At 41.6% G+C, this 24,760-nt stretch overlaps 1 protein-coding gene across 19 annotated transcripts; it reads left to right on the top strand.

The window, feature by feature from the left end:
- The first annotated feature begins 1,219 nt into the window (after nt 1-1,219).
- Nucleotides 1,220-23,848, top strand: LOC115529684 (CD48 antigen). Of its 19 annotated transcripts, XR_003973618.1 has the most exons (10): nt 1,220-1,402; nt 4,194-4,258; nt 17,636-17,705; nt 18,371-18,577; nt 18,827-18,937; nt 19,537-19,812; nt 20,136-20,316; nt 21,224-21,260; nt 23,299-23,323; nt 23,482-23,685. XR_003973618.1 is itself a non-coding variant. In XM_030338614.1 (8 exons), the coding sequence occupies exons 1-7, from the start codon at nt 17,669-17,671 to the stop codon at nt 23,516-23,518; spliced, it is 777 nt and encodes a 258-aa protein (XP_030194474.1). In that variant the 5' UTR covers nt 17,340-17,668; the 3' UTR covers nt 23,519-23,530; nt 23,746-23,848. The 19 variants fall into 19 exon arrangements, 11 of the variants coding, with proteins under 11 accessions (XP_030194474.1, XP_030194475.1, XP_030194473.1 ...); XR_003973619.1 differs by lacking the exons at nt 1,220-1,402; nt 4,194-4,258 and adding an exon at nt 23,746-23,848 and having other exon boundaries at nt 17,340-17,705; nt 23,482-23,530; XR_003973620.1 differs by lacking the exons at nt 1,220-1,402; nt 4,194-4,258 and adding an exon at nt 23,746-23,848 and having other exon boundaries at nt 17,340-17,705; nt 23,299-23,336; nt 23,482-23,530.
- Nucleotides 23,849-24,760: the final 912 nt, after the last annotated feature.

Genomic DNA, 24,760 nt, shown 5'->3' with positions numbered 1-24,760 from the left:
GAGCACTGTGTAAAGCACTATATAAATATAATGTATTATTATTGTAAGTATTATTATAAGGTGCTGAGGGCTGAAGAGAGGGTGATCCGCCAAGCTTCAACAATGCAATCTCAAGCTCCTAAGGTGTCAAGGGTCCTATACATCGTCCGAGGGGAGATTGGAATAGAGGATATATTTCTGCTTGGGGAACACATTGAGGAGACACTCAGTCTCTTCAACTATAGAAAGGAAGCACAATAAAGTAGCTTTGCAAAACAGTCCTCCTTTAGGGGGTTTAACCCTAACCCTGGCTGCTTTTTATTGTCTTTTGAATTTCACTAGTTCTGGTCTGATCATTTTCCTGTATATTTATATTTATCTATGTTATTTCCTGTAAACAAATATTCCATCAGCAGATTTGTATTATGATGCATTCTCATTTTAGGCAAAGTATAAGACAAAACAGTATAATTGTAACCATGAATAAGTCATTCAAGTAACAATATTTAAATGCTAACATTGTTGGGTAAGACAGAATTTGGTTTTATTCTGAATCCAGTGAAAAAGATTGGTGGTTTTAGCTGTTATAAAAACTTTCAGGTGTTTATATATGTTTTATGTTTAAATATTTGGCAGACGTTTTTTTCTAAAGCGACATACATATAAAACAATGACTGTAAACAGAATGATTTAAGGAAAGAGTGTTAATAGTAAATACAAAATATCAATGCAAAGTGTCAAGACAGAATAAACTGATGCTGCAGCCACAGTCAGAGATGCAGTCAATAAAGTCCCTAAGATATATACGTATCTAATGTATTCATACATTGTTTATGCAGGATATATGTCATATTGTTTCTTCAATTTAAAAATAGCTGACCGTTTTTTTTTCCCCTTCTCGGGGAATCCCAGTTTTGATCTCGGATGTCTGGGAACTGCAAGCATATCAGCATATTCTATTAGTGTTAAGCCAACTATGAATAATAAAACACGCCAAACCATGTGTCCTTATCATAGCTACACGTATGACAAAAACCCGCATGAAAATCTGTGGTATTAAGTGAGGTATGATTGATTAAATGCACTGACAGTTCATTGCTCCAGCCAAACGGAATACACTGAGCGGAGCAGATGACCACTCAAAGATGGCGGCCTCGCGTCTCGTCAGCGCCAGTAGGCGGTAGCATTCGATGCTCCGTCTATGATATAGGATGTCTGCTGTCACCAAGAAGACCAGAGGTGCGCATGTGCATTTAATTAACAGCGCGCTCGCGGTTTCAGTTAAACACACCGACGAACAGCACTTTGATTTCCCCTTCTGGCATTGTTCATCATTCATAATATTTTCAAAAATCGACCACTTTCCACAGTTAACAAGACCTATTACTGTAAACCCGACGTAGCCTACTTCTCTGGACCTGCTGTGAGTATATACCCCCTGAACTGTTCTAACGAGTTATGTGGTGCCATGCTGCCACGGTACCCCAAACGAACCACTCCGGGAATGACCACTAACTTAATAAATGAAGTTTTTATTGCCATAACGTTAAAGTTATACTGACTAAGTGGAGAGTGGACATCTTTCGTTGTCCTATTCGTAGTCTTCCTAGCTAGGCTTTGTTTTCGTCAGACACGTTTTGTGCGTTTTTTGCCTATGTGTGGGTTTATAAGATCCTCCATGAGAATATTTACAGAATATGTTAACATTGACTGAGCTCAAATATACGCTAAAAGTTTGCTAACGTAGCTCCCCGACGATTCAGCAGGCTTCGGTGAGCATGGGTCAGCCTGTAGCGCGATGCTCTCTGCTTGATGCTGTGGCTCACTTGCATATCACTATTGTGGTAGCAGGCCTACTTGTACTTTTTTGGTCGAATCTAATAACCATCATTGGATGCGGCCCAGCTTCCATTAGATCGCCGCAGGGCCGGCGCTGGCCGTTTGGGTGCCCGCCTAGGCGAATCGACATTAAATTGTGCCCTGGACAAGACTTCCCAGGGGAGGCCCGGGGGGGCGCCGGCTGCCGGCCCTGAGTGATAGGTTTTCAAAGTATGAGAGAGTGAGCCCCCCCGCAGAACAAATTTCAGCTGAGCCCAGTGGTTTTCAAACTGTGAGGCGCGCCTCCCCAGGGGGGGCGCGAAGTGAGAAAAAAATAAACCAGAAAAAAACACAAAGACGAAGACGCGCTCTGTTCGAAATCGTTCCCTATTCACTAACCCCCCCCCCCCCCCCCCCCCCATTTTTTTTTCTAAATCCCTGTGTTTTGAAAGATCTTTTAATTATTTTACACATTTTAAACATTTGTGCGTTCTTTGTGCGTTCTTAACACATATTAACATCTTTATTTAAGCATTTTTTTGCTTAACGTTTTTTTAATACATTCGAACATCTTAATCTGTAAACTGCCAGTTTAGCCTCCTTTTTAGCTCACCTCAACTTTAGTGGGAGCAATGAGTTTGCGTAGCTGTGTTCGAAATCGTTCCCTATCACGGATATAGTGCACTATATAGGGTGCTCGCCATTTTGTAGTGGTGTGCCCGGTTTCCTCGTGGGGGCCCGGTTTGTTTGTTTACATGATATGGGCGCATCTGTCTGCGTCACACAAATACCCTACGCATTTACTGACGCAAATTACATTTGGAAATGTTCAGCGTAGTGTTCAGCGTAATTTTCGTTTGTTCATTCCCTATATAGTGCACTATATCATAAACACTATAGGGAATAGTGAGTTAGTGAATAGGGAACGATTTCGAACAGAGCGCGTCTTCGTCTTTGTGTTTTTTTCTGGTTTATTTTTTTCTCACTTCGCGCCCCCCCTGGGGAGGCGCGCCTCACAGTTTGAAAACCACTGGGTTATACAATTAAGAAAAAACAATGGTGGGCCTCTTCATAACTAATTTAGGCTATATATTTTTCAAATTCAATAATATATATTTCTTAAAACCTTATTTTTTGGTGCCCCCCCAGGTACCTGCATATAGGGAGCTGTGATGTTTTTACATCTCTGATGTTTTTATGGAAATCCCTCTGAATGCCGGTTTCACGTCATATACCTAGCTATACGCACAACTACACCAGCTTGTAACTTGTATATTAGACACATTGGGCCGATCGCTCTGTCAGTGAGTATTGCGCTAACTGTGCTGCGCTCTAAAACCGTACTCCTTAAAACAGAGGTTTTGGAGTTTAACACGCAGCTGCGCACGAGGTTGAACTTGATTGTTGCGTAACGATTCGTACAAGATCAGCTGATTCCTAGCTGACTCGGTTCAAACTGCTTGGAAACCGGAAGTACTCTGATTTCTAGTATACCCAAGAGCAGATGCAGTCTTAACTTCATGGTGGATGCATTTTGTGCTATAATTACCAACAAAAACTTAATGGGAATGTAAAATGAACTTTAATATAATAAAAACGCTAATAATGTTGACATAGATTATGAAATAGTCTAGGCTACTTTTTGTGGAAATCCGAGTCTGGAATCTACCCTCACCTACGTCAATCAATTACTTGTCATTGTTTTCTCTTGGTGTGTGTATGCAAACGTGATTACTTAATTAATTGAAGACAAACTAATAGGCCTATGTGAGTAATTAGGGTAATGTCACGCCTTTCAATTCTCGGAAAAGGAGAATTAGGACCATTTTAGTTAAGCTTTGACCTTTTTATGTTTCGTTGAATGGTACGATCCTCTGAGCGTTAATTTTTTTTTTTTACATACAATCTGTTCTTTGTAGAGTTTTAGTTGGGCACTTTAAGCAACTCCTATATTGTAGCCTGTATTGTACTGAAGGCCTACCTGGTGTAATAAGTGTAAATGTATCATACCTATTATTCATAAAACTAATTCTGTGTGTGTGTTGGTTATGATGGAGCCTTGTTTCATCCTGCCAACTGGTTTAGTCTCCTCTAAAACCACGTCAGTTGCGAGATTATACTAACGCGCACAAAATATGCCCTAGTGTCTGATGTGAATTTCTCTGGAGGCACAGCAATTGAGATCTAGGTAAAACGCAGCTGCATGTTAAACCACAAGTACATATGACACAGCAATGGAGTTTAAGACGTCACGTGACTTCTTGCGTCACCGACGAGTTTAAACCCGTGTTAAACTCTAAAAAGTGGCTAAGCTACCGACAGAGCAATCGGCCCATTGCCACTGTGTTGTGTTTTTGACCTCAGAAACTAATCTTCTCCTTTACACTCGTTGACAGGTCAACTATGAAGAAGAAACAGTGGTTTACATGATTCAAGTTTGCAGAAGAAATTTACGCAAACTGTAAGTCACTGTTTTTTCTTTTTTTATGCTTCTGTATGTTAATTTTTGTTGGCCTCCTGGTTGGTGGAAATAAGCTTTTAGGTTGATTTGAATGGTAAAGATTTCTGTTTGACAAGTTTTAACTTCGTTTGGATGTATACAACTGGTTCAATTATAGGCTGTATGTGAGTTGGAGGTGTACGGGGTCAGTACTAGGGGTGGGAATCTCTTGGCACCTCACGATTCGATTCAAAATCGATTCAGAGGTCAACGATTCGATTTAAAATCGATTATCGATTTTAAATCGATTTTGTAATAAAAAAAATTGATTTTTTTTTTTAAAACATCCATTTTATGTTGAAATGCAAGCTGCATCGATTATTGCAATGCTCAAAAAAATCAATGGATGAATTACCTTGTTATAAAAGAAAAAATATCTTTGTCACAAAGATATCGACAACACAATAACCAATGCAGCTTGCATTTCAACACAATATGGAAGTAGCCTAGTTAAAATGTAAATACATTAATTTTTCTTTTAAATTATTAAAGAAAAAGCTGCTCTTAGTCAATGATAAGAATAAGACTTCAAACACAAAATGCCACTTTTATTTTTGATAATAAGCAGCATGTCCCTGAGAAATAAAATAATGCTACACAATAATATGCTACTTTATGGCGCTTGCATTTTAAAGGTGCTTCATTTCCAGTTAATAACTGGTGGATGCTCATGGAATATGCAAGTTCTCATATTCATGTGACTAACATTAAATTGAAGGCAATATTCCTACCCAATCATTAGGCTAACGTAGAGCTAACTGCATCTCACATTGTATAAATAGCAAAACACAACTTGGACCAACAAAATAACATGTATACATAGTTCTCAAAGCACAGAAACGAGGCAGTGTCTCTGCATCTTTAGTACACAAAACAAAAGTTGCCAGAGAAAAGGGGGTGAAATGTGTTAACATATCTAAGTAATGAAGTGTTGTGATCTGACAAAGAAAACAAGCTCATGGCATATGCAAGTTCTTGTGTAAAAACAGGAGCTGGACTACATGCTCTGGTGTGAGTGTGCTCCGCTGGGCAGTCACAATATCTCCTGCAGTAGAGAACACTCTTTCTGCAGAGACACTGGTGGCCGGAATACAAAAGTATCGCTTGCCCAACTTGGAGAGCAGGGGATACATAATCTCATTTTTCCTCCATCAGCTGAGAGGGTCCTCAGAGAGAGGAACTGGTGGAGCACCACGGAACTTGTTAACCTCCTCCTCAGCTTGAGCATAGGCAGAGATGGGCTGAGTTGCACTAGAGAAGGTATTCCCCAGCAGATTCTCCAACAAAGAGGATGGTGCTCTTCTCTTGGCAGGGGGGGAGCTTTGGTTCTGCTCCTCTGTAGGTTGGGTGCCCTCTGTGACTTCATGTTCTTCCACTCTTACCTGTTGCTGTAGGTAAACACAATAAGAACAGATCACCACAGTAGCCTCATTTTACATTGCCATATAATGTAAATATCTCCAATCCTAACCATATAAGCAATAAATAAAATAAAATAAAAAACGAAATAAAACGAGTCAAACCATAAATTAGGTATTAGGTTACTGTTCAATATCTATTAAATATTGTGTTTTGTGCCTCTAATTCACATATTTCATATAATTCCGAAAGTGGTACGGTCATTTAACGTAACAGACTCATTGTAATTTGAAGTCAGCAAGTAATGGCTTTCTTCGCAACGCCTGGAACTTAAAAGTTCTATTTGCTTGAAGAACTATTTATTTCTTAGCTGAAATCACAAAACGGCAACTAAATCATTAAAATTAGGTATTTTGGAGGAATGTCTTTTATCGTTTTGGCAAGTAACCGTAGGCTATAATGTTCGGGATAATGTATTGTCCGTCGTATGCTGCGCGTCGTGGTGCTGTTCGCCCCGTCGGGACTTATTTTTGGATAATGACCTCCGGACAATACATGAGCCCGTATTATGCATTAAGTAGGCCAGCCTAAAATCGTACAATAATGCTACATACAATAAAATGAAATTTACCTCAAGTGATGCAGCTTCAGCAACAACTCTTCCAAATGTTTCCGCTACATCATCTTCCGAAAGGAAAGGCAGTCCCTTGAATCTCGGGTCCAGAGCAGAAGCTGAACGAAGTTTTCTTCTCTCTAGGTCAGACGTGTACCTTTTGCTGAGGTCCTCATTGATCGCCTTCTTTATATCGCGGGTAATTGATGACTCTGCAATGTTGCCCGTCGTTTCCTGGCAGAGTTGAGCTTGCAGTGGGGCAATCAAACACACAGTCGGGCTACTCTCCTCTGATATAAGCGTAGTAGCATCCTGCTCTGCATTGGCGACATCGGTCTCATTGAGAGTGCAGAGATCAGATTGTGATTGTCCTTTCGTCACCTGGGGAGAGAGTAAAGTGGCGCAGATAGCAGGCTGCTGTTCCAAAAAGCGATCCACCATTTCAAAGGCACTGTTCCGTCTGGTGCTGACGTCTGTTTTGAGTTTGTGGCATGGCAGACCCAGCAGCTTCTGCTTTTCTCCTAACTCGTATGCGCCGACGGTGCTCCGGTGGAAAAACGAAACAATTCTCCTAATCCTGGCCAGGAGCCTGGACACAGACGGCAGCTTGAGCGCTCGCTGACCAGCCAGGTTTAAGGTGTGGGCGTAACACCTCACGTGCAGAAGCCCACCAAGTTGGGCTGCAACAACCATATTAGCGGCATTGTCTGTCACTAAAACTAAATCTTTGTCATTGAGATGCCATTCATCTGCTACCCTCTTTAACAATTCAGCCATGTTTGCGCCAGAGTGACTCTCATGCATTGCTCTTGTTTGGAGCACCAGTGACACCAGCTGCCAATCTTTGTCTACGAAATGCGCAGTAATGGTAACGTAGGACACCGTGGCAATTGATGTCTATGCGTCGCAAGTTAAAGCTACCCTACCCGCTTCCACCAAAGTGTCCAAAACTCTGGATTTGGTTTCACTGTACAGTAGGGCTGTCAACGAATATTCGAAGATCGAAATGTATCCAAAAACGCGAATTCGAACGTGAAAATTAATATTCGAATGTGAAAAAACACTCCCGCGGTACAAGCGCCTCTATCTGCTTTCTGAATGAGCCTCTGTCTGTTCGCGATGTCCCTCGTAATATTCGAATGTGAAAAAACACTCCCGCGGTACAAGTGTAACAGACTAGTATTGTGAAGAGCGAATGTCTTTTATCCCCTCGGGGTTTCCGTACTTGGATATAGGTATTCCAGCTCGGCTATGCCATTCAATAAGCATCCGAAGTAGAGCTCAGGGAGCTAGTAGTCTGGCTGGTGAAAGCTGCTATAACGCAATGTTCTCGGCAAAGTCCGAGACAGCTTTTTTTTCATGAATCCGAACGGTGCGTAGTGCTGGCCCTTTCGCTGGCATGGTGGAAGACGTAGGCGACATGCATTTTTTTCTTTATCGATTTTAATAGGCCTTCTCGATAAATGGTAAGCAAAGCAAGGAACGTTACCACTAGCATACTTTGTAACATTCAGAAGCGGGCGTCTTCTTCAGATTACTATAGTTTGCGCGCTTGCAGGTGTGGTGGTGAAATGCAAGCGATACAAAGTTGTGGCTTTTCATGATTAGGCCTCCACGTTACTGGGCTGTTTATATGATATATATATATCCCACTAATTTGAACCATGGTTTTGTCGCATTAGTGACATATTGACGGCAACTGCGTAAAATAGGCAACCAGATATTCGAATAGTTCGAATTCGTGATTTTTTTCCAAACGAACATTCGAATGTCATTTTTGAGCAATTTTGACAGCCCTACTGTACAGCGTGGGTACTGCTGTGTCAGTAAAGAATCGCCGATAAGGTATTTTGTATCTAGGCTCCAGTGTTTTAACCATTTCCCGAAAACCCATGTTCTCCACCACTGAATACGGCCTTAAATCCACTGCAATAAACTTTGCAATGGATTTAGTTATCCGTTGTGCCCTCTCCGAATTCGGTGGCAGCTGTCCCAGTGCCTGTTCTATAGTCATCTGGCTGCTGGGTCTGCCATCAGGAACGGGTCCCTTTTTACCTCCCAACTCTGGGTGGTGTCGCGAAATGTTGTACAGGTTGGTGGTATTTCCGAAGTATTTAATCTGACTTCTACAGACCTTACATATTGTGTAGTTCTTGTCCAACTTGCCATTATTCTCATAGAATCCAAAATGCTGCCATACGGCAGTTTTCAAAGAAGCCGGTGCAGGACGTATAGGTCTAGGGCTTTCCATGGCAGACATTTTGGTGCCGCTTAAACTTTGTTTATAAACATTCAACATGTGCGTTTAGTGCGCTTAGTGCGCTTGGTGCGAATGCGTGTATAGCGGAGCAGAGAGGAGAGTTTTCTGTTGCGTTCTGCAGCGGGCAAACAGAATGTTGCAGCAGGCGAACTAATTTCATTTTTAAAATTCCGATTATGAACCTTTCTGAATCGAGAACGAATCGTTCTAGAGAGAATCGATTAAAATTGGAAAATCGATTTTTTTTTCCCCCACCCCTAGTCAGTACAGTCTCATTAATAATGAATGCACAGAGAAGGATTCACAAATGTACTTTGTGATTTATATATAAATGACTCTTCTCACAAATATGTACATTTCAATGCACACATAAATGGATATCGGTATGTTAGGGATGCACTGAAATGAAAATTCTTGTCCGAAACCGAAACCGAATATACTGAAACAATTGGCCGAAAGCCGAAACCGAATACCGAATGTGGCTTTTGCTGTTTTTCATTCACTTCGCTTTAATTTTTCACCATTGTATAAATCAAACAATTAAATGTCCTTTATAAACTTTTTGTCTTGCTTTTCAAAAAAAAAAATCAATTACAAATATTATACAAAATATTTATTTAACGTTTTCTAACATTCCAGCAGACCTTATAGCAAGAATTTAAGAACGATGTACCTTTTAAATAAATGAGTAAAACAAATCTTTTATTTTTTATTTAAAAAAATGTTTGGTTAATTATTTTCGGCCTTTTTACTCCTTCGGCCGAAACCGATCATTATGTTTTGGGCCATTTTCTGCCGAATATTTTCGGTGGCCGAATATTCGGTGCATCCCTAGTATGTATAAATGTAAAATAAATCCATGAACAAAAATAAGTTTCACAAACACATTTCTGTACTCAATATCTCTTCTACAGTTGCTAGTCTAAATACCCATGCTAGGCACCTAAATGCATGTTCACTTTACTATTACAGGGCCCACAGGTATAAGCATGTAACCTCAGCTATGAAAATACTGTCTATTTTTAAGGGTAGAATTACCTCTTTAAACATACTGTAAGTAAAGGTAAACATAAACTCAAATGACCTAGAGCATTACAATATCATTACTCCAGACTGAATAACTGTATAACCTGGTCTAATTACTCACTGTTTAACATTACTGCTTTCCTGTTGTTAAACCTGAATGAATTATACGTATGCACTGCCTTAACCCAATATATGTAACTCTTCTTTAACCCACTGTAATCTGACCCTTTGTGCAGGTCCAATTACGTGAAAAATATCGCTATTGCTGTGCATGTGCATAGTTAAACCGTGTTATTGCATTTGCATATGACTTTAAATGATTTTTTTGACTTTTATTGGTAAAGGAAAGTCAAGTGTTTGCTCCGCAACACCATGGGGGACGCCGCATCACCATGGGGGCGGGGCAGGTGTCGTTAAAAAGAAATGTGCGTTCTTATTTTATCTCGGTACTACCTTTTACGTTGGAACCGTCGCCCTACTGGAACCGAGTTTCGGTGCTCAACCCTAGTCTTAATCCATATTATATCACATCTACATGACCTAGGCTATTAGAAAACATACCGTTTAGTTGGGTGATTTAGCTTTCCATTAATGATACTGGCCAAAATGTATTGCTGTACACTCTTTCATCTATATAATATAGGGTTATGTACAGATAAAAGAATCAAGGAGGGTGGATCAAGTCCCAACTGATGTTTTATAAAATCTGGAGAATATGGGCTTTCAGAAAATATATAGGTTACAGTGTTCCAGTGCCGCCGTTTCAATTACATTAAAAAAGCTCTATGGCACGACTATTGTTTTGAGCAGTATTACGATGATTTATTTATCTTTCTTTTTTGTACTTGTGGAAGTATGTTTTCTTTCCTATGAAAGTTTTGTACTTTGTTAATGCATTATAATAGATTTTCTTTTTTTATTATATATTTTTTATACATTGGTAGTCAAGGCGGGGCCCTATTGTTAAGGCGGCCGCCTTAACCATACAGTGCTGGGGGAAACACTGGGTTGGTTGAATATGCATTAGCTGGGTAGTAGAGATGTGCGGATGGGCTATTATTTAATGAGCAAACCGCATCACAAACGTATCATCCATATTGATATCCTATCTCTATCAGACAATGTATCAATCTATCAGACCCATTTTTATGTGCCAAAAGAAACAGGCAGTAAAAATTATTAAACTAAATACCCAGTTTAAAACGGATAGAAAAGTTGAAAAGCTGTAGGCCTACTCAAAATAAAATGATTTGGACGCCTGAACGGAGTAAGCGTAATCATGTAGACAAACTAACCGTTTTAAATGTGTAAAATAGTTGGAAAATATAAGGCTATATTGACGCGGCCAAACAGTTAAAAAAATAATAATAAATGGCATATGGGCTACATGTGCCTCGAAAGCCTTAGGCCGTTTTAAATGTGTAAAATAGTTGGAAAATATAAGGCTAAATTGACACAACCATACAGTTAAAAAAAAAAAATAATAATAAAATGGCATATAGGCTACATGTCCCTCGAAAGCCTTAGACTATCAATCACCCCATACATTTAAAATGTATTAGTATGTTAATGTTTTGTTAATGCATTATAATAAATAAAAATGCTATTGTAATCCATTAACAAATTACAAAACTCTCGTAGGGAAAGAAAACATACTTCCATCAAGTGCAAAAAATTACCCGCAATACTTAAATCCGCATCCGACCCGTGTTCAGATAGTAGCGCCTGCTTAGTATGCCTAATTTACAAAATTAGTAAGTATTTGCAAGAATTGCTTGAACAAATGTCTGAACACCTCTGCAGCTAGGAACATTGGATTCCACGGCCCTGAAAATGGTAGTTTAGCTATCAAAATAAAATGTTGATAGCTAAACTTATTATTTAGCTATCTTATTAGAAGTTATTAGAAGCTGAGATATTGATGGAAACCTTTTTCACCGCAGCCATTTTGTAAAATCTAAGATGGCGGCCATATAGGACTCAAGGCAAAATGGAAACATTGTTTTTCCTGATTGCTTAAGCCTTATACTATAAGGTTTAAAAAAATTATAGTTTTCAAACTCTCCACAAAAAGATTTGAAATTTTTAACATTGAAAATTAAAGGTAAATGATTTGTTGAAAATGTAAGTAGTTAAAGGTCCCATGACATGCTATTTTATGTATTCTTTAATATAGGTATTAGTAGGCAACTAACACAGTATTCAAAGACGTTCCCTAAATTCAGCCGTGGTGCAGAGTTACAGCCACTCCGAGCCAGTCGCACATTGAGCTTCCCCCAAATGCGCTGTTTCGGTGGGCGTGTCAAGGAGGAGGGTGGGGGTGTGGCCCTGAGCAGCTTGCAGCCACCACCATGCGCTCTGTTTACAGTGGATGTATCGCAATGGCGAGGCGCACACAGCCTTTAGCCGTGTTCTGTAAATATTCTAGAACACATGGGAGTCCTGGAGCTCTACATCTAAATATTATCATATAGCCTACACAGATATCTATATCATATAATATATATTATCACGGCCAAAAGCTGTGTGAGCCGATATTATGAATCTCAAACGACCGCGTTGGGTTCTCCGACGTTCCTGGTTCTTCAACGTCCACATCAATGTGAATACACACACTGTAACGCAAGTGTTTCTTGTCGGTTCTTTGACGTGTCTTGTATTTCCACAACGAGACTGTCGTGGGGGTTATCTGAGCCATGGTTGAGAAGGAATTGGGGGAAAGGAACTTTGGTTTGACTCGCTGAAGTACATGAACTGCGACATGCCGCGGGTTGCCGCGAGGCACCATCGCCCGGCAGCGGGCAGCCGGCAGCAGGCAGCGCGCGGTTCAGTCGACTTCAGGTTGATGTGAAAGTGGAAGAACCAGAGACGTCGCAGAACCCGACAGTCGTTTGTGATTCATAATATCGTCTGGAGGCGCACACAATATGTTATATGATATAGATATCTCTATGTATCATATGATATTATTTAGATATAGAGCTCCAGGACTGTAACGCAAGTGTTGTACACTTCCTTGTTATTTGGATAACCGTTCTGCTGTTGGTGTGATGGCGCATAACACGTCGCACTCTCGTATCTGGTATTTCTACAACGAGACTCGTATTGGGGGTTATCTCAGCCAAGGTTGAGAATGAATTGGGGGGAAGGAACTTTGGCTTTGACTCCCTCAAGAACATGAACCACGACATGGAGGAGAAAGGGATTGTTGGCGGCGAATGTCTCCCGCTTGAGCCCCGCTGAGGGACCACCGCCGGAGGCGGAGGTGCATAAGCGCTGCCCGGCAAAGATCCCTTTCTCCCCCTTGTCGTGGTTCATGTTCTTGAGGGAGTCAAAGCCAAAGTTCCTTCCCCCCAATTCATTCTCAACCTTGGCTGAGATAACCCCCAATACGAGTCTCGTTGTAGAAATACCAGAGACGAGAGTCCGACGTGTTATGCGCCATCACACCAACAGCAGAACGGTTATCCAAATAACAAGGAAGTGTACAACACTTGCGTTACAGTCCTGGAGCTCTATATCTAAATAATATCATATAATACATAGATATCTATCATATAACATATTGTGTGCGCCTCCAGACGATATTATGAATCACAAACGACTTTGTCGGGTTCTGCAACGTCTCTGGTTCTTCCACTTTCACATCAACCTGAAGTCGACTGAACTGCCTGCTGCCGGCTGCCCGCTGCCGGGCGATGGTGCCTCGCGGCAACCAGCGGCATGTCGCAGTTCATGTACTTCAGCGAGTCAAACCAAAGTTCCTTTCCCCCAATTCCTTCTCAACCATGGCTCAGATAACCCCCACGACAGTCTCGTTGTGGAAATACAAGACACGTCAAAGAACCGAGTGTATTCACACACACACATGTGGCGCTCGCACGGTCGAGTCTCATTGGCGGGCCAACGTCTCTGGGCGGGCCAGGCAGAGTAAGGGGAGGAGCTGAGATTCCTGATGACGTCATGAGCACAGACATTCCAAATCAGCGCGCTTGAGCCTCAGTTTTTTCAAAGGCGAGCAGAACAGCTAGTGCTAGTTTTACACCAAACGCAAGTTTTAGCCACTGGGGGACCATAGGCAGGCTAGGGGAACCTATATTTATGTTAGAAAACCTCCCAAAGTGAGATTTTCATGTCATGGGAACTTTTAAATTAGCAGTTAGTAAATCCAGATTGTTATTTCAATGCATAAATATTCAGTGCTTTAAATTCAATGGCTTTTTATTTTCAGATCCAGTGAGACAGATTTGAGTCGGGAAGTTGAAGTTTGTCAGTCCACTCCGCCATTTCCTCACACAGAGGGTAATATACAGAAGGTATTATACAGAAGTTAACAAGGTGTGCATTGAAATGGCGACCCGTGTTGTTTCTGTGGCAGTACCTCTGACCTACGACAGTCAGCCGCTACAACTCCAGTGAGTTGGAGAGTGAGTAGCTGCGTTTCCATCCAAAAGGTGATGCGAATCTTTAGAAAGTTCGCAAAAAAATTATTCGAATTAGGTGCGTTTCCATCAAGTGGTTGGAGCGGGTAACTACCGTAGTTCTACCTGGGGGTGGCGCTATAGGCCAAAAATGTATGCTGATTCGTGGCTGCAATAAATGGTAGTAGTAGAAAAGCTGTAACAAATGTAACAAAAAGCGATTAGTCCGCCAATATAGAAGAGTAACAACAAACATGGAGAGAGGAATTCAGCAGCAATTGGTTTCCCTTGGGCAAGTCATAACTTTTCTTCTAGTGAAGTTATCATTGGCTTTTTTAACTTCCATCCGTAGACGAAGAACTAGAGAAATCACAATGTACACAGCGGTAGGGCTGGGCGATATGGCCTAAAATAAAAATCCCAGATTTTTTCATAAAAAATCGGATTTAAATCGATTTACATAAAAAAGCATTATGGCAGGCCCTGCCATTGTAAACAGTGTAACCTGTAACATAACATAAAATGTAGAATATATAAAATATAAAATATTTCTGTAAACATAAAATATTTCTTATGATAAGAGGACTTCTGATAAAGTGCCGACATAACATTCAAACTTTCAACACTGGTCATAAATATACAGTGTTTTGCAAACGGTAATAATTACCTTAAGAAAGGGAATAGTAACGGGAGAAGAATGAGGAATAACACACGCACGCAGCTCTTTCCTTCATTCGTCTGTATTGAATGAGGAAGAGGACTGCGATCCCCCTACTGGAGCCCCGAGGCCAGTGGTGTAGTCTACGTGATACGCAGGTATACGCCGTATACCCACTAGGAACGCACCAGGATTTGCGTATACCCACTTAAAAATGTGCACGGATACGTATCAATCGTCTTGTGACAGATCTTTCACTTCTGTGTTTATTTTTCGGAAATATCGGTTGGGTATAACTGCAATAAAATACTTTAAGCAGGGGAAGTTATCTCCTACATTCACCATTCATAAAATTCCCGCTGCGCACTCGCGCTCTGCCCTGTCTCTGTTACGAAGCGCGAAGCTGCCCCTGCATCTCTGCACGTTAGTTGGCGGGCCAAGCCCCTCCTTCTCGCGTGTGCGTGTGTGTGCGTGTGTGGGCGTGCGTGTGTGTGCGTGTGTGTGTGTGTGTGTCCAGTCCTCCCGTATTAATGTGTAAACCACATAATAAGTAGTCAACAGAAGACAATGTTTTAATCCCACTTTATATCTCCTTGTTACTTTTAGATGAGAACCCCTGGCCAGCCTTTCAGACTGGGTGTCAGGCTAGGGAATTTAAAAACAGGCATCCTTGGTTAGAGTGGAGGGAAAAAGAGTTAGCTAAATGTCAGCCAACATACAGTTGGTATGCACAATTGAAATTCATAATGTTAAACACTATGCAAATGAGAGTATAGCTAATTCATGGTCATTTTTAAGGTGCAGTAATTTCACACTTTTACACAATTCAATTACTGTATGGTATGTTAGATAACAACAGTAAGAGCTCAAATTAGAGCGAAACATTAGTCTCCTGTCATCTCCTTCTCATGCACTGGTTAGCCATGGATGTAAACAGTTCATTAAATTATTTTGAGTAGATTTTGTCCTTGTTTAGCATGTGCTATTGCTACTATAGATATACAAAGGACAACTTGTCATTTTTGTGTTCTATTTGTTCAGACTGTTATTAAAACTGGTTCTTTCCATGATTGTTGATAATCGTTATACTCTTAAATCAGCGGGTTGTAGACCCCTGCGTTGGTGAGTGTGGTGCGACACCCCATAAGCGCCACACACATACACGTACCGGTGGGACGGGTTTGTACGAGGCTGGGAGGGAATCGTCACAGTATACCCACTACAATAAAATAGACTACACCACTGCCCGAGGCATTACCAAAAGGTCGACGAATTACCAACAGATCGACGAATTATTAAACCACACAGATATATTTCAAATGAATTATGTTTACCTCAAAATAGATTATACATATATGAATAAATTGTGGTATACAACTTGTCAAACTCGCTGCCATGTTTGTGTATCACTTTGGTAAATGCGCGCTCTGTGCGGGGGGGAGGGCTGAGCCCATTCCAAACTACGGGAGCTGAGAGGGAAGCGTTTGCGGATGTTGAAGAGCGCAACTTTCCTTACCAGCTGCAGCCTCAGGTAGCCTAGGGCCATTCATACAGGATCAAGCAAGAACGTTACCTTTTTCTGTCCTTGGGAAACGAAAAGACGGACAATCCGTTTCCACTGTTACACTATCATTGCACATTTACGAGGCATTTCTTTTTGAAACTATCTTTATTTTCGAAAAATAGACAATGACGGATGAAATGACATTGAGCGGGACATTGACTAATATTTAAGGTGGCCATATCGTACCTACCATGTATATAACACATTGAACATTGAAAACAAGAAATGGAAGAATTTCCATTTATGCCCATGTACTTTCACCATACATACTTTCTAAAAAATAAAAGGGCCTGCAGGAAAATATAAATACAGTACGCAAAAATTTACTTTAACGGAGAGTCGAAGATAACATTTCTGATTGTGCTTCAGATGCCGTCAAGAGGGGTCTCTGGTCGTAATCAGTCGCAAGTCCGTCCCTGAACAATCAGCATTCATTAGCAGAATGCTAGCGTGTATGGCCAACAACGGCCCAAACTGTAAGAAATCGAAAGGACATAAGTACTCATTCATTTGACCTTTGAACTCTAATCTATATTGAACTTGCGGAATCTACAATAAAATTTGCGATTTTTCAACGAGAAGCAGGTGAAAGAGGCATAATTAGCCGTCTAGCCCCATAGACTCCCATTCAACCTGGACTCGCCCGCGATCACCCCCAGTGGATGTCTAATGGAACTACAACCAAGATCGGTACAATGGGGCGTATAGGAAGTGCCCAGGCTCTTCGTAGACGGGCTCTGGTTACACGTTGATGTCGGCAGGGTTGCTATGGTCGGTCGTCATGCGGAAATCGGAAAGACTGTCAGTCCTGTGTGTTCAAAGTTCGCTATGTCACAGCTGTTTCGAAAAGTGTGTTTCCATCTCCCATTTTGCGAATTCACTCTCTTTCGCATTTCTCAAAAACCACTTCAAGCGAGCGGATAAACTTTTATGAGAATTCGAGGATTTTTATGTGAATTTTGGTGTTTCCATCACCGCTTACTGATTCGATACTTCAAAGTTCGCATAAAATGAGGGGGATGGAAACGCACCTACTGTATGTGTGGCGGAAGCAACCCCTCTCTGCCGGAAGAACCTCTGCTGGGGGTGGAAGACGCATGATAAAACTGCCATGCTGATATGAGGGGATGTGGTCGCTGACATCCTGTTCTGCACCTACGAACAGCATGTTCAGTCTATTTGACAACAGTATTCTCCTGAATTTAATATCAGGTGTGCATGTACGACCAGTAAATTTGACTATTTTTTTTAACGTTATACTTGGAATGGGAGCAGAAATGAACCCTAACCCTTAGCTATAGAGATGTGTGTGTAGGCCTATATATATACTACTTTTTTCAGAAGAGAAAATTGATTTGATGTGCATTAAATAATAACGGTACAGTTCACAATTTGACTATTGGCTGTTCATTGGCCAACGTCTCTTTATAAATAAAGGAAGAGAAGACTAGGTCAGTTGACCCTCCAGCCATGTGGCTTCCACTTCTCTTTTTCCAACTGCTCCGAGGTAAGTTTGTTATTTTAACTCAAATAGAAGGATCTGTTCATGTTCTAGTCATGGTCCACGTTAAAGCTGAACATTGTTCAATTAAATTAAATCTAATTTGGGGGTGTACAATTCTGTCTGGTGGGCAAATTTGTAATCATGTACCTTTTTTATTACATGCCCAATACCTTTTGTTATTGTTACTAAAATACATGGTTAGGGTTCAAGTAAACTGACGATTGTGGGCTTAGCTTCTCTGACATAGTATAACCCGTCTGCGTGTGGCACTCCCCCTCATTAAACACACTTTTCTTTCGGGGGGGGGGATTATTATCGAATGCGGAGGCTTCACTTAAACATTAATAAGTGGTAGGAAGGACTTCCACCCAAAGCACTGGAGACTTTCAGATTATCAAGGAACTAAATAATTATCATAGGAATTGAGATTATTATTAATTTAAAATATCAGCCCCTAGAGCGGGCTGTTGGGGGGGCTTATTGAATTAAATTCATTCCATAAAAATTGAGTTTTGCCAAACGTATAAGCCGTATGTATTTTACCCTGCGACTTGCTGCCCACTTGGCCACCACCCTTGAAGATGACGGGTTTCATCAATGCATTTCAAAAACCAGTGTGTCCAGGTTAGGGCTACAGAAACCGATGGGCTTGTGGCTTGTTCTTCTAGTGGTGGGATCGAACCAGCAGGTCCTCGGCTTCCTTGGAGGAAGCGTGACCCTGTCCCCTGCCCTAGATGTGACCCAGCGGAACATTTCCTCCATCAAATGGCTCATCCTGTCCAACGACACATGGATCGCGACCTACCAAGGAGGGAAAACCAAGACCAACCATTTCTGGCAGTACAGGGGAAGGCTCCACCTCGACATTTCATCAGGTGTGTGTATGTGTGTTGTGTACAGTATATCTCAAATGGTAGGGCAGGGCTTGACCCTCTTCAGGTTATGGATTTGATTCTGATCAAGAATATATTTGCACAGACAGTGAAATGTATCATAATGTTATTTTGAACATCTTTTCATAAAGATGAAAAACATTAAAGTCACATAGGAAATAAATTGCATTTATTGTAACAGGCCTGTCTCCTCATCCATCACCTTGATGTTTTGTTTGATTTTGATACCAGGTGACCTGACGATCAAAAATCTGATCAGAAAGGATGCCATGAAATACGTTTTGGAAGTGGGTTTCCAAGGAGATGAAGAAAACAGCCGCAAGTTCGTCCTCAGAGTTGAACGTAAGGGTGGCTTTACTTTACTTCACCGTGTTCACAATTGTGGGCTGCCAACAGGTACTGGGTTTGAACCCAATGTTGTTGGCAATGCTATAAGCAAGAGGGCTAACTCCTATGGGCCTGTGTCCACATTAAGTTTTTTTTTAGCACTTTTTTTAACTGTTCCGCTCCCATGTCTCAATTTTGCAGAAAGGCGCTGCTGTCGTCACTTTCGTGGATTTTCAGGCAACCAATCGTATATAAGATGTGGTGGTACTCGTCACCCTTGTGATCAAGAAAATGGAGGAGATACTTGTTCTTGCCATGTCCGTCTATGAAGAACTTTATGATCTGTCAAATATAGATAATGATAAGCAAACTCTCAATCCCAGCACCCTGACGGCGCTTTTTCCGCCAGAAGGAAATGCTATGGGGACACGGCCCTAACTGGTCTGGTCCTAACTGCCCGTTGGATAAAAGCTAAACAACCTCATAGTTACATGAGTTACAATAACTGATGCATTCAGGACATTTTAGTTGTATCTTTGGAAGGATGTGGAGGTTCAAGAGCAAAATCTCAGTAGAAAACGTTCCTGTAAACGGCATGTTCCCTCTGCGTGCAGAACGCCTCGCGCAGCCCCTGGTCACCAAGCACCACGGCTGGTCGGAGGACGGCAGCTGCATCCTGAGGCTCCAGTGCTTCTCGCCGGACCCTTCCGTGAACTTCACCTGGAGCACCACGCCTCCCGCCACCAACCGGACCCTGGCCAAGTGGCTCCACCCACACTCCGCCTTCCTCCTGGCCACCATGGGAGAGGACGACAAGGTCGGCTTCACCTGCAACACCACCACAGCGCTGGAGTCTGCCAGCCACACTCTTGACGTCGTGTGTGGTCGAGGTAAGGCCGCCCCATTTCTGGCTCGGGGTTCTAGGTATTTCTAAATTGGATCTCAATCTTCATTTTGGACAAGTAAAGAAAAATTGTGCTGTTCAGAAAACAGAAGTTATAAACTGAAACTGTTTGAGGGAGGGACGACCACAAGTTCTCCAAGCATGTGAGGAACTCAAGACACGCATACTTTGACTCATAAATATGTGTGTTCAGAATGAGGGAAAAGGTCCTTAGTCGGAATGCGCCTGCATGCATTTAGCCACTGCTATGAGTAGCTTTGACATGAAATGTAAGCACCTCCTTCGACCTCAACTTGATCCCATTTGCAGGTGAAAACGTTATGGACTCTCAAACCTGTCTCTCTCTCTCTCTCTCTCTCTCTCTCTTTCTTTTTCTCTTTCTCTCTCGTTCTGAATCAATCCAAAGAACACACTCCAACTTTTTTTCATGGTGTTCTCCTCGGGAGCTGCCTTGGTATTCTGCTTGCGATGATAACTTATATCCTCAGAGGTGAGTGTGAAGACAATAAGCCATATGGGACTGTTGGTTGTGGAAGTAAAAAGTAAACACTCAAGTCCCGCATACATAATTTAAAATCAGGAAAGGAGGCATAAGTACTGTCGTCTCCCCCCAGAAGTGGGACCGCTGAATCTTAGATAAGCACGCGTCTAACGTAAATTCAAAAATGAGTCTGAACGTAAACCAAGACTTACAAAATGACTAGATATTTTGATAATTTTCAAAAAATCTATAGTTTTCATCTTCTCTGGATTGGTGGTTACCTCCTTCTTCCTACGGTTGACATGAATCATAATTTTTTAAAGAAGAAACAATTTGAAATGAAGTAATAAGCCGCTGTCTGTGTCAGCAGCTTCACCTGACTCAGGGAAATATTGAAGGTCCCATGACATAGCAACCATGTGTGATGTGATTAGCCGTTACAAGCCGTTTTGAAAATCTGTTTTATGAAATCACAGGTGGGCGTGTCCACCTAGATGTGTGCTGGATAGATCAGTCTACCAGCATACCCATTGGGCTGTAGCAAATGTTGCTCATCTATCCGTCACACATCTAGGTGGACACGCCCACCTGTGATGTCATAAGAGACTGATTTTCTAAATGGCTTGTAACGGCTAATCACACCAAACCTGGTGGCGTGTCATGGCACCTTTATGCGACAATGTAATTTACGTTCAGAAGCATCGTAATCAAGTGCAACCGGAGAGAGATGAAATTTTAGTTTCAAAGTAGCTCGTTACAACATACTATTCGGTGTACGCTTTACACTTGAAGTTACGATCAGACTGACACTAGTTGCGACAGGTTGCATATTTTTATACAAACAGTTAACGACGTTAACTAGCTATACAAGCCATAATTTCATTGTTAAACTTGTGTTATCCTTTTGTTATTGCAGAAAGAATTGAAGCTTCTATTTATTTATTATCTCATCGGTAAGTCAATCTTTTTCCCTTTTGTAAATTATGTTGCGTGTTGTAAACTAATTAAAAAATCAAACTTCGTTCTATTTTTCAGATAAGTGATGTCCATCAAACAAATTATATTCTTCTCTTATATGTAATCTGGCATACAGAGGGGTTTAGATGGACGGTCCGTCGTCTCATTTGGCTAACCGATGTAGTGTGCTATGTGGCTTAAAGGTCCCATGGCATGCTACTTTATGGATGCTTGTATATAGATGTTAGAGGTATTTGAACCACAAAAAAAAATACTGAATTTGGTAACACAGTATTTGAAGACTTTCCCGAAATTCAGCCGTGGTGCAGAATTACAGCCACTACGAGCCAGTCGCACATTGAGCTTTCCCCAAACGCGCCGTTTCGGTGTCTGTTGCTTTAAATCAAATGAGGAGCAGAGAGGCGGGTCAAGGAGGAGGGTGGGGGTGTGGCCCTGAGCAGCTTGCGGCCACGGTACCATGCGCTCTGTTTACAGTGGATGTATCGCAGTGGCGAGGCACACGCAGCCCTTTTCCGTGTTCTGAAAATATTCTAGAACACTCCGGGGGCTCTGGCGGGAGTCCCGGAGCTCTATATCTAAATAATATCCTATTGTACATAGATATCTGTATCATATAATATATATTATCACAGCCAAAAGCTGTGCGCCTCCAGACGATATTATGAATCTCAAACGACTGCGTCGGGTTCTCCGACGTCTCTGGTTCTTCCACGTCCACATTAATCTGAAGTAGACTGAACCACGGCAGGGAGGAGAAAGGGATTGTTGCCTGCGATTGTTGACCGCGGTTGTCTCCCGCTGGAGCCTCGCTGCCAAGGGACCACTGTCTCGGCAGCGGGCAGCGCTTATGCACCACTGCCTCCTGCAGTTGGCAGCAGGCCCAAGCGAGAGACAATCCATTTCTCCTCCATGTCGCAGTTCATGTACTTCAGGGAGTCGAGGCCAAAGTTCCTTTCCCCCAATTCCTTCTCAACCATGGCAGAGATAACCCCAACTACAGCCTCGTCGTTGTGGAAATACCAGAGACGTTATGCGTCATAACACCAACCGCAGAATGGTTATCCAAATAACAAAGAAGTGTTCAACACTTGCGTTACAGTGTGTGTAATCACACACACACACACACGCACGCACGTACGTACGTGGCGCTCGCAGGGTCGTAGCTCATTGTCGGGCCAAATTCTCTGGGCGGGCAAGGCAGAGTGGCCCCTTATGACATATGGGGCCACATTCCAAATCAGCGCCTGAGCTTCCATTTTTTTTAAAGGCGAGCAGGATACCTAGTGCTCGTTTTTTTACCGAACGCAAGTATTAGCCACTTGGGGACGATAGGCAGGCTAGGGAATCTCATGTTAATTTTAGAAAACCTCATAAAGTAAGATTTTCATGCCATGGGACCTTTAACCTGATCTAAATGTAACTTTCCATTTGAAGGTATTTAACCCTTCAAATGGGGCACCACTTCCCTTACAGAGAATATAATCTCTGTAAACAAATGTCTTCACATGAAGATTGTGGTATTGGAAATGTTCTGGTCTCGGTTTGTAGTCGGAGTAATCTTGACCAATGAAGTTCGAGCATGCTGTGGTTGCATGCAGATAAACTGTCCGTGTGGAGAGCAATAATCCCGGGTCCCATCGGCAAGTGCTGACGACAGTTGCGCTTTTTTCTTTACCTTGATATCGTTCTATAGAGACTAGTCGAGATAACGATGTTAACGTCACTAATAGAGCTGTCATTGTTTACATTGAGCTAGTTATGATGCATCTTAAGATCATAAGTTTCAAACCAGCTAGTTACAGTGTAGGATTGAGTGTGAACTTTGCACTTAAACTTGGGAGCTTGCTTACCGGAGACTGGTACGAGAGGCTGAAGATTTGTTGATAAACTATTACAAATCATTTATTGATATCAGAGGGTGTCCATACAGTTATGATGGTCACATCACCCTTGCGGTTAGTAAGCAGTGTGTTCCAAATGACACAAAGTCACGCTTTTTTCTTTGTTTTTCAGTTAAAGGAGGCCGGTCAAACAAACGGTAAATTCTCCGCGTATGTATTCAAACACCGGTGACACACAGATTGGTTTCGATATTTTGGCCTGGCCTTTTGACCCTGCGTATGTTTCTCTCCAAAATGAATGAATGAATAGAAACCACAGCTAAATGATTTGCGTAACACTTTCTTCTTCTTTTAGCACATCTGTGGAGACCGAAGAGAACAGGACTTTATGAATGAAGGATCCAGTATGGACAAGTGTTTTATTTATACCTTCTGCTAGAAATAGTTTGTTGATTTGATTGGAGTGCCTTGTACTGTACAGTAGGGATGCTTTTTACCCTTCTCTTGGTTTGATTTGTTAATATATTAAAACATTTTGAATATGTTATATTGTGCTAAAGGCTTTTGTGTGCTTGTCAATTTGTAATTTGTATTTTACTCTGGGTATGGGTTTCTTAAGGTGGTCCGGTGAGGAGCAGCTCAGAGATCCTGGATTTTGGTTGGCCGAGATGGGTTCTTGGGTTCTTTCATTTAATTAAAATTTCAAAATAGTGTCGACTTTGGATTAGTGTGACCTTTTCATTGTATATTTTATTCATCTCTCTGAAACCAAATGGTAAAAATGAACTCTCCAAATTTATTCCAACAATTTTCATCAGGCTTCAAGTGGTTAAACAGTCTAAGTGGGGCTTTGCCTGTTTTACCCAGATTCAGACATGTTGCTCAATTCCAAATTCATCATTGTGCGTCCAGAATGGGAGTGTGCGAGAGGCTTTTGCTTAAATCTTTAGATTTAAGCAATTTTCTCTCACATGAACAGGATCTCAGCTACTGTAACTGTAAGTCAATGAAAGATGTTAACGCCCCCTTCTGGACAGAAGATGATGAATTTGGAGTTAAACCAAGTCTGAATCTGGGAAACGAGCATTGTCATGAATAAATGGGTATAAAGTCAACTTGATGCTTAAAATGTTAACTGTTTCAAAGGGACACTTCACCCATTTGCATTAAGCTTTATATCGTTAGATACCAAGTCATATTTTTGAATCTTTTTGCATCATTCCATAAGAAATCCGTATCTACCTCTAACACTTCCTGTTTTAAATGAAGCAAAATTACGATTTTTGTGTCATTTGAAGCAGGAAGTGTAAGAGGGGAGGGGCTCTAAAAAACTACAAGAACTCCTACTTTTCAAACCCACCTAAGGGGTGGGACCAACTGACTCTACAGACCTATTACAGATCAGTGCCTGTGGTTGGGACTAAAGGCCAATCAACTCCGGAACCGGCACGAACCGGAAAGAAGAAATGAAAGTATGCGTCAATGTCTCTCAAGTCCAGTGTCGCGAGCGCACGTTGCCATGACATCTAGAAATCATACCGTATTTAATGGTGTTACGTATTTTAAGAATCTAAGCTACCCACACATAGACCCAATGATGCAGGACCAAACATATAAGCTGCGTTACCCTCACA

The sequence above is a fragment of the Gadus morhua genome, chromosome 17 (genome assembly GCF_902167405.1).
Source record: "Gadus morhua chromosome 17, gadMor3.0, whole genome shotgun sequence".
Classification (NCBI taxonomy): domain Eukaryota; kingdom Metazoa; phylum Chordata; class Actinopteri; order Gadiformes; family Gadidae; genus Gadus; species Gadus morhua.
This window is presented reverse-complemented; position numbering and strand designations above follow the sequence as displayed.

Bases quoted from the DNA above. Each gene is read 5' to 3' on its own strand.
- LOC115529684 (XM_030338611.1), top strand. From the start codon at position 17,669: ATGTGGCTTCCACTTCTCTTTTTCCAACTGCTCCGAG. The intron at 17,706-18,370 runs GTAAGTTTGTTA...TTGTTCTTCTAG, and splicing joins CTTTTTCCAACTGCTCCGAG to TGGTGGGATCGAACCAGCAG. The intron at 19,813-20,135 runs GTAAGGCCGCCC...TCCCATTTGCAG, and splicing joins TGACGTCGTGTGTGGTCGAG to GTGAAAACGTTATGGACTCT.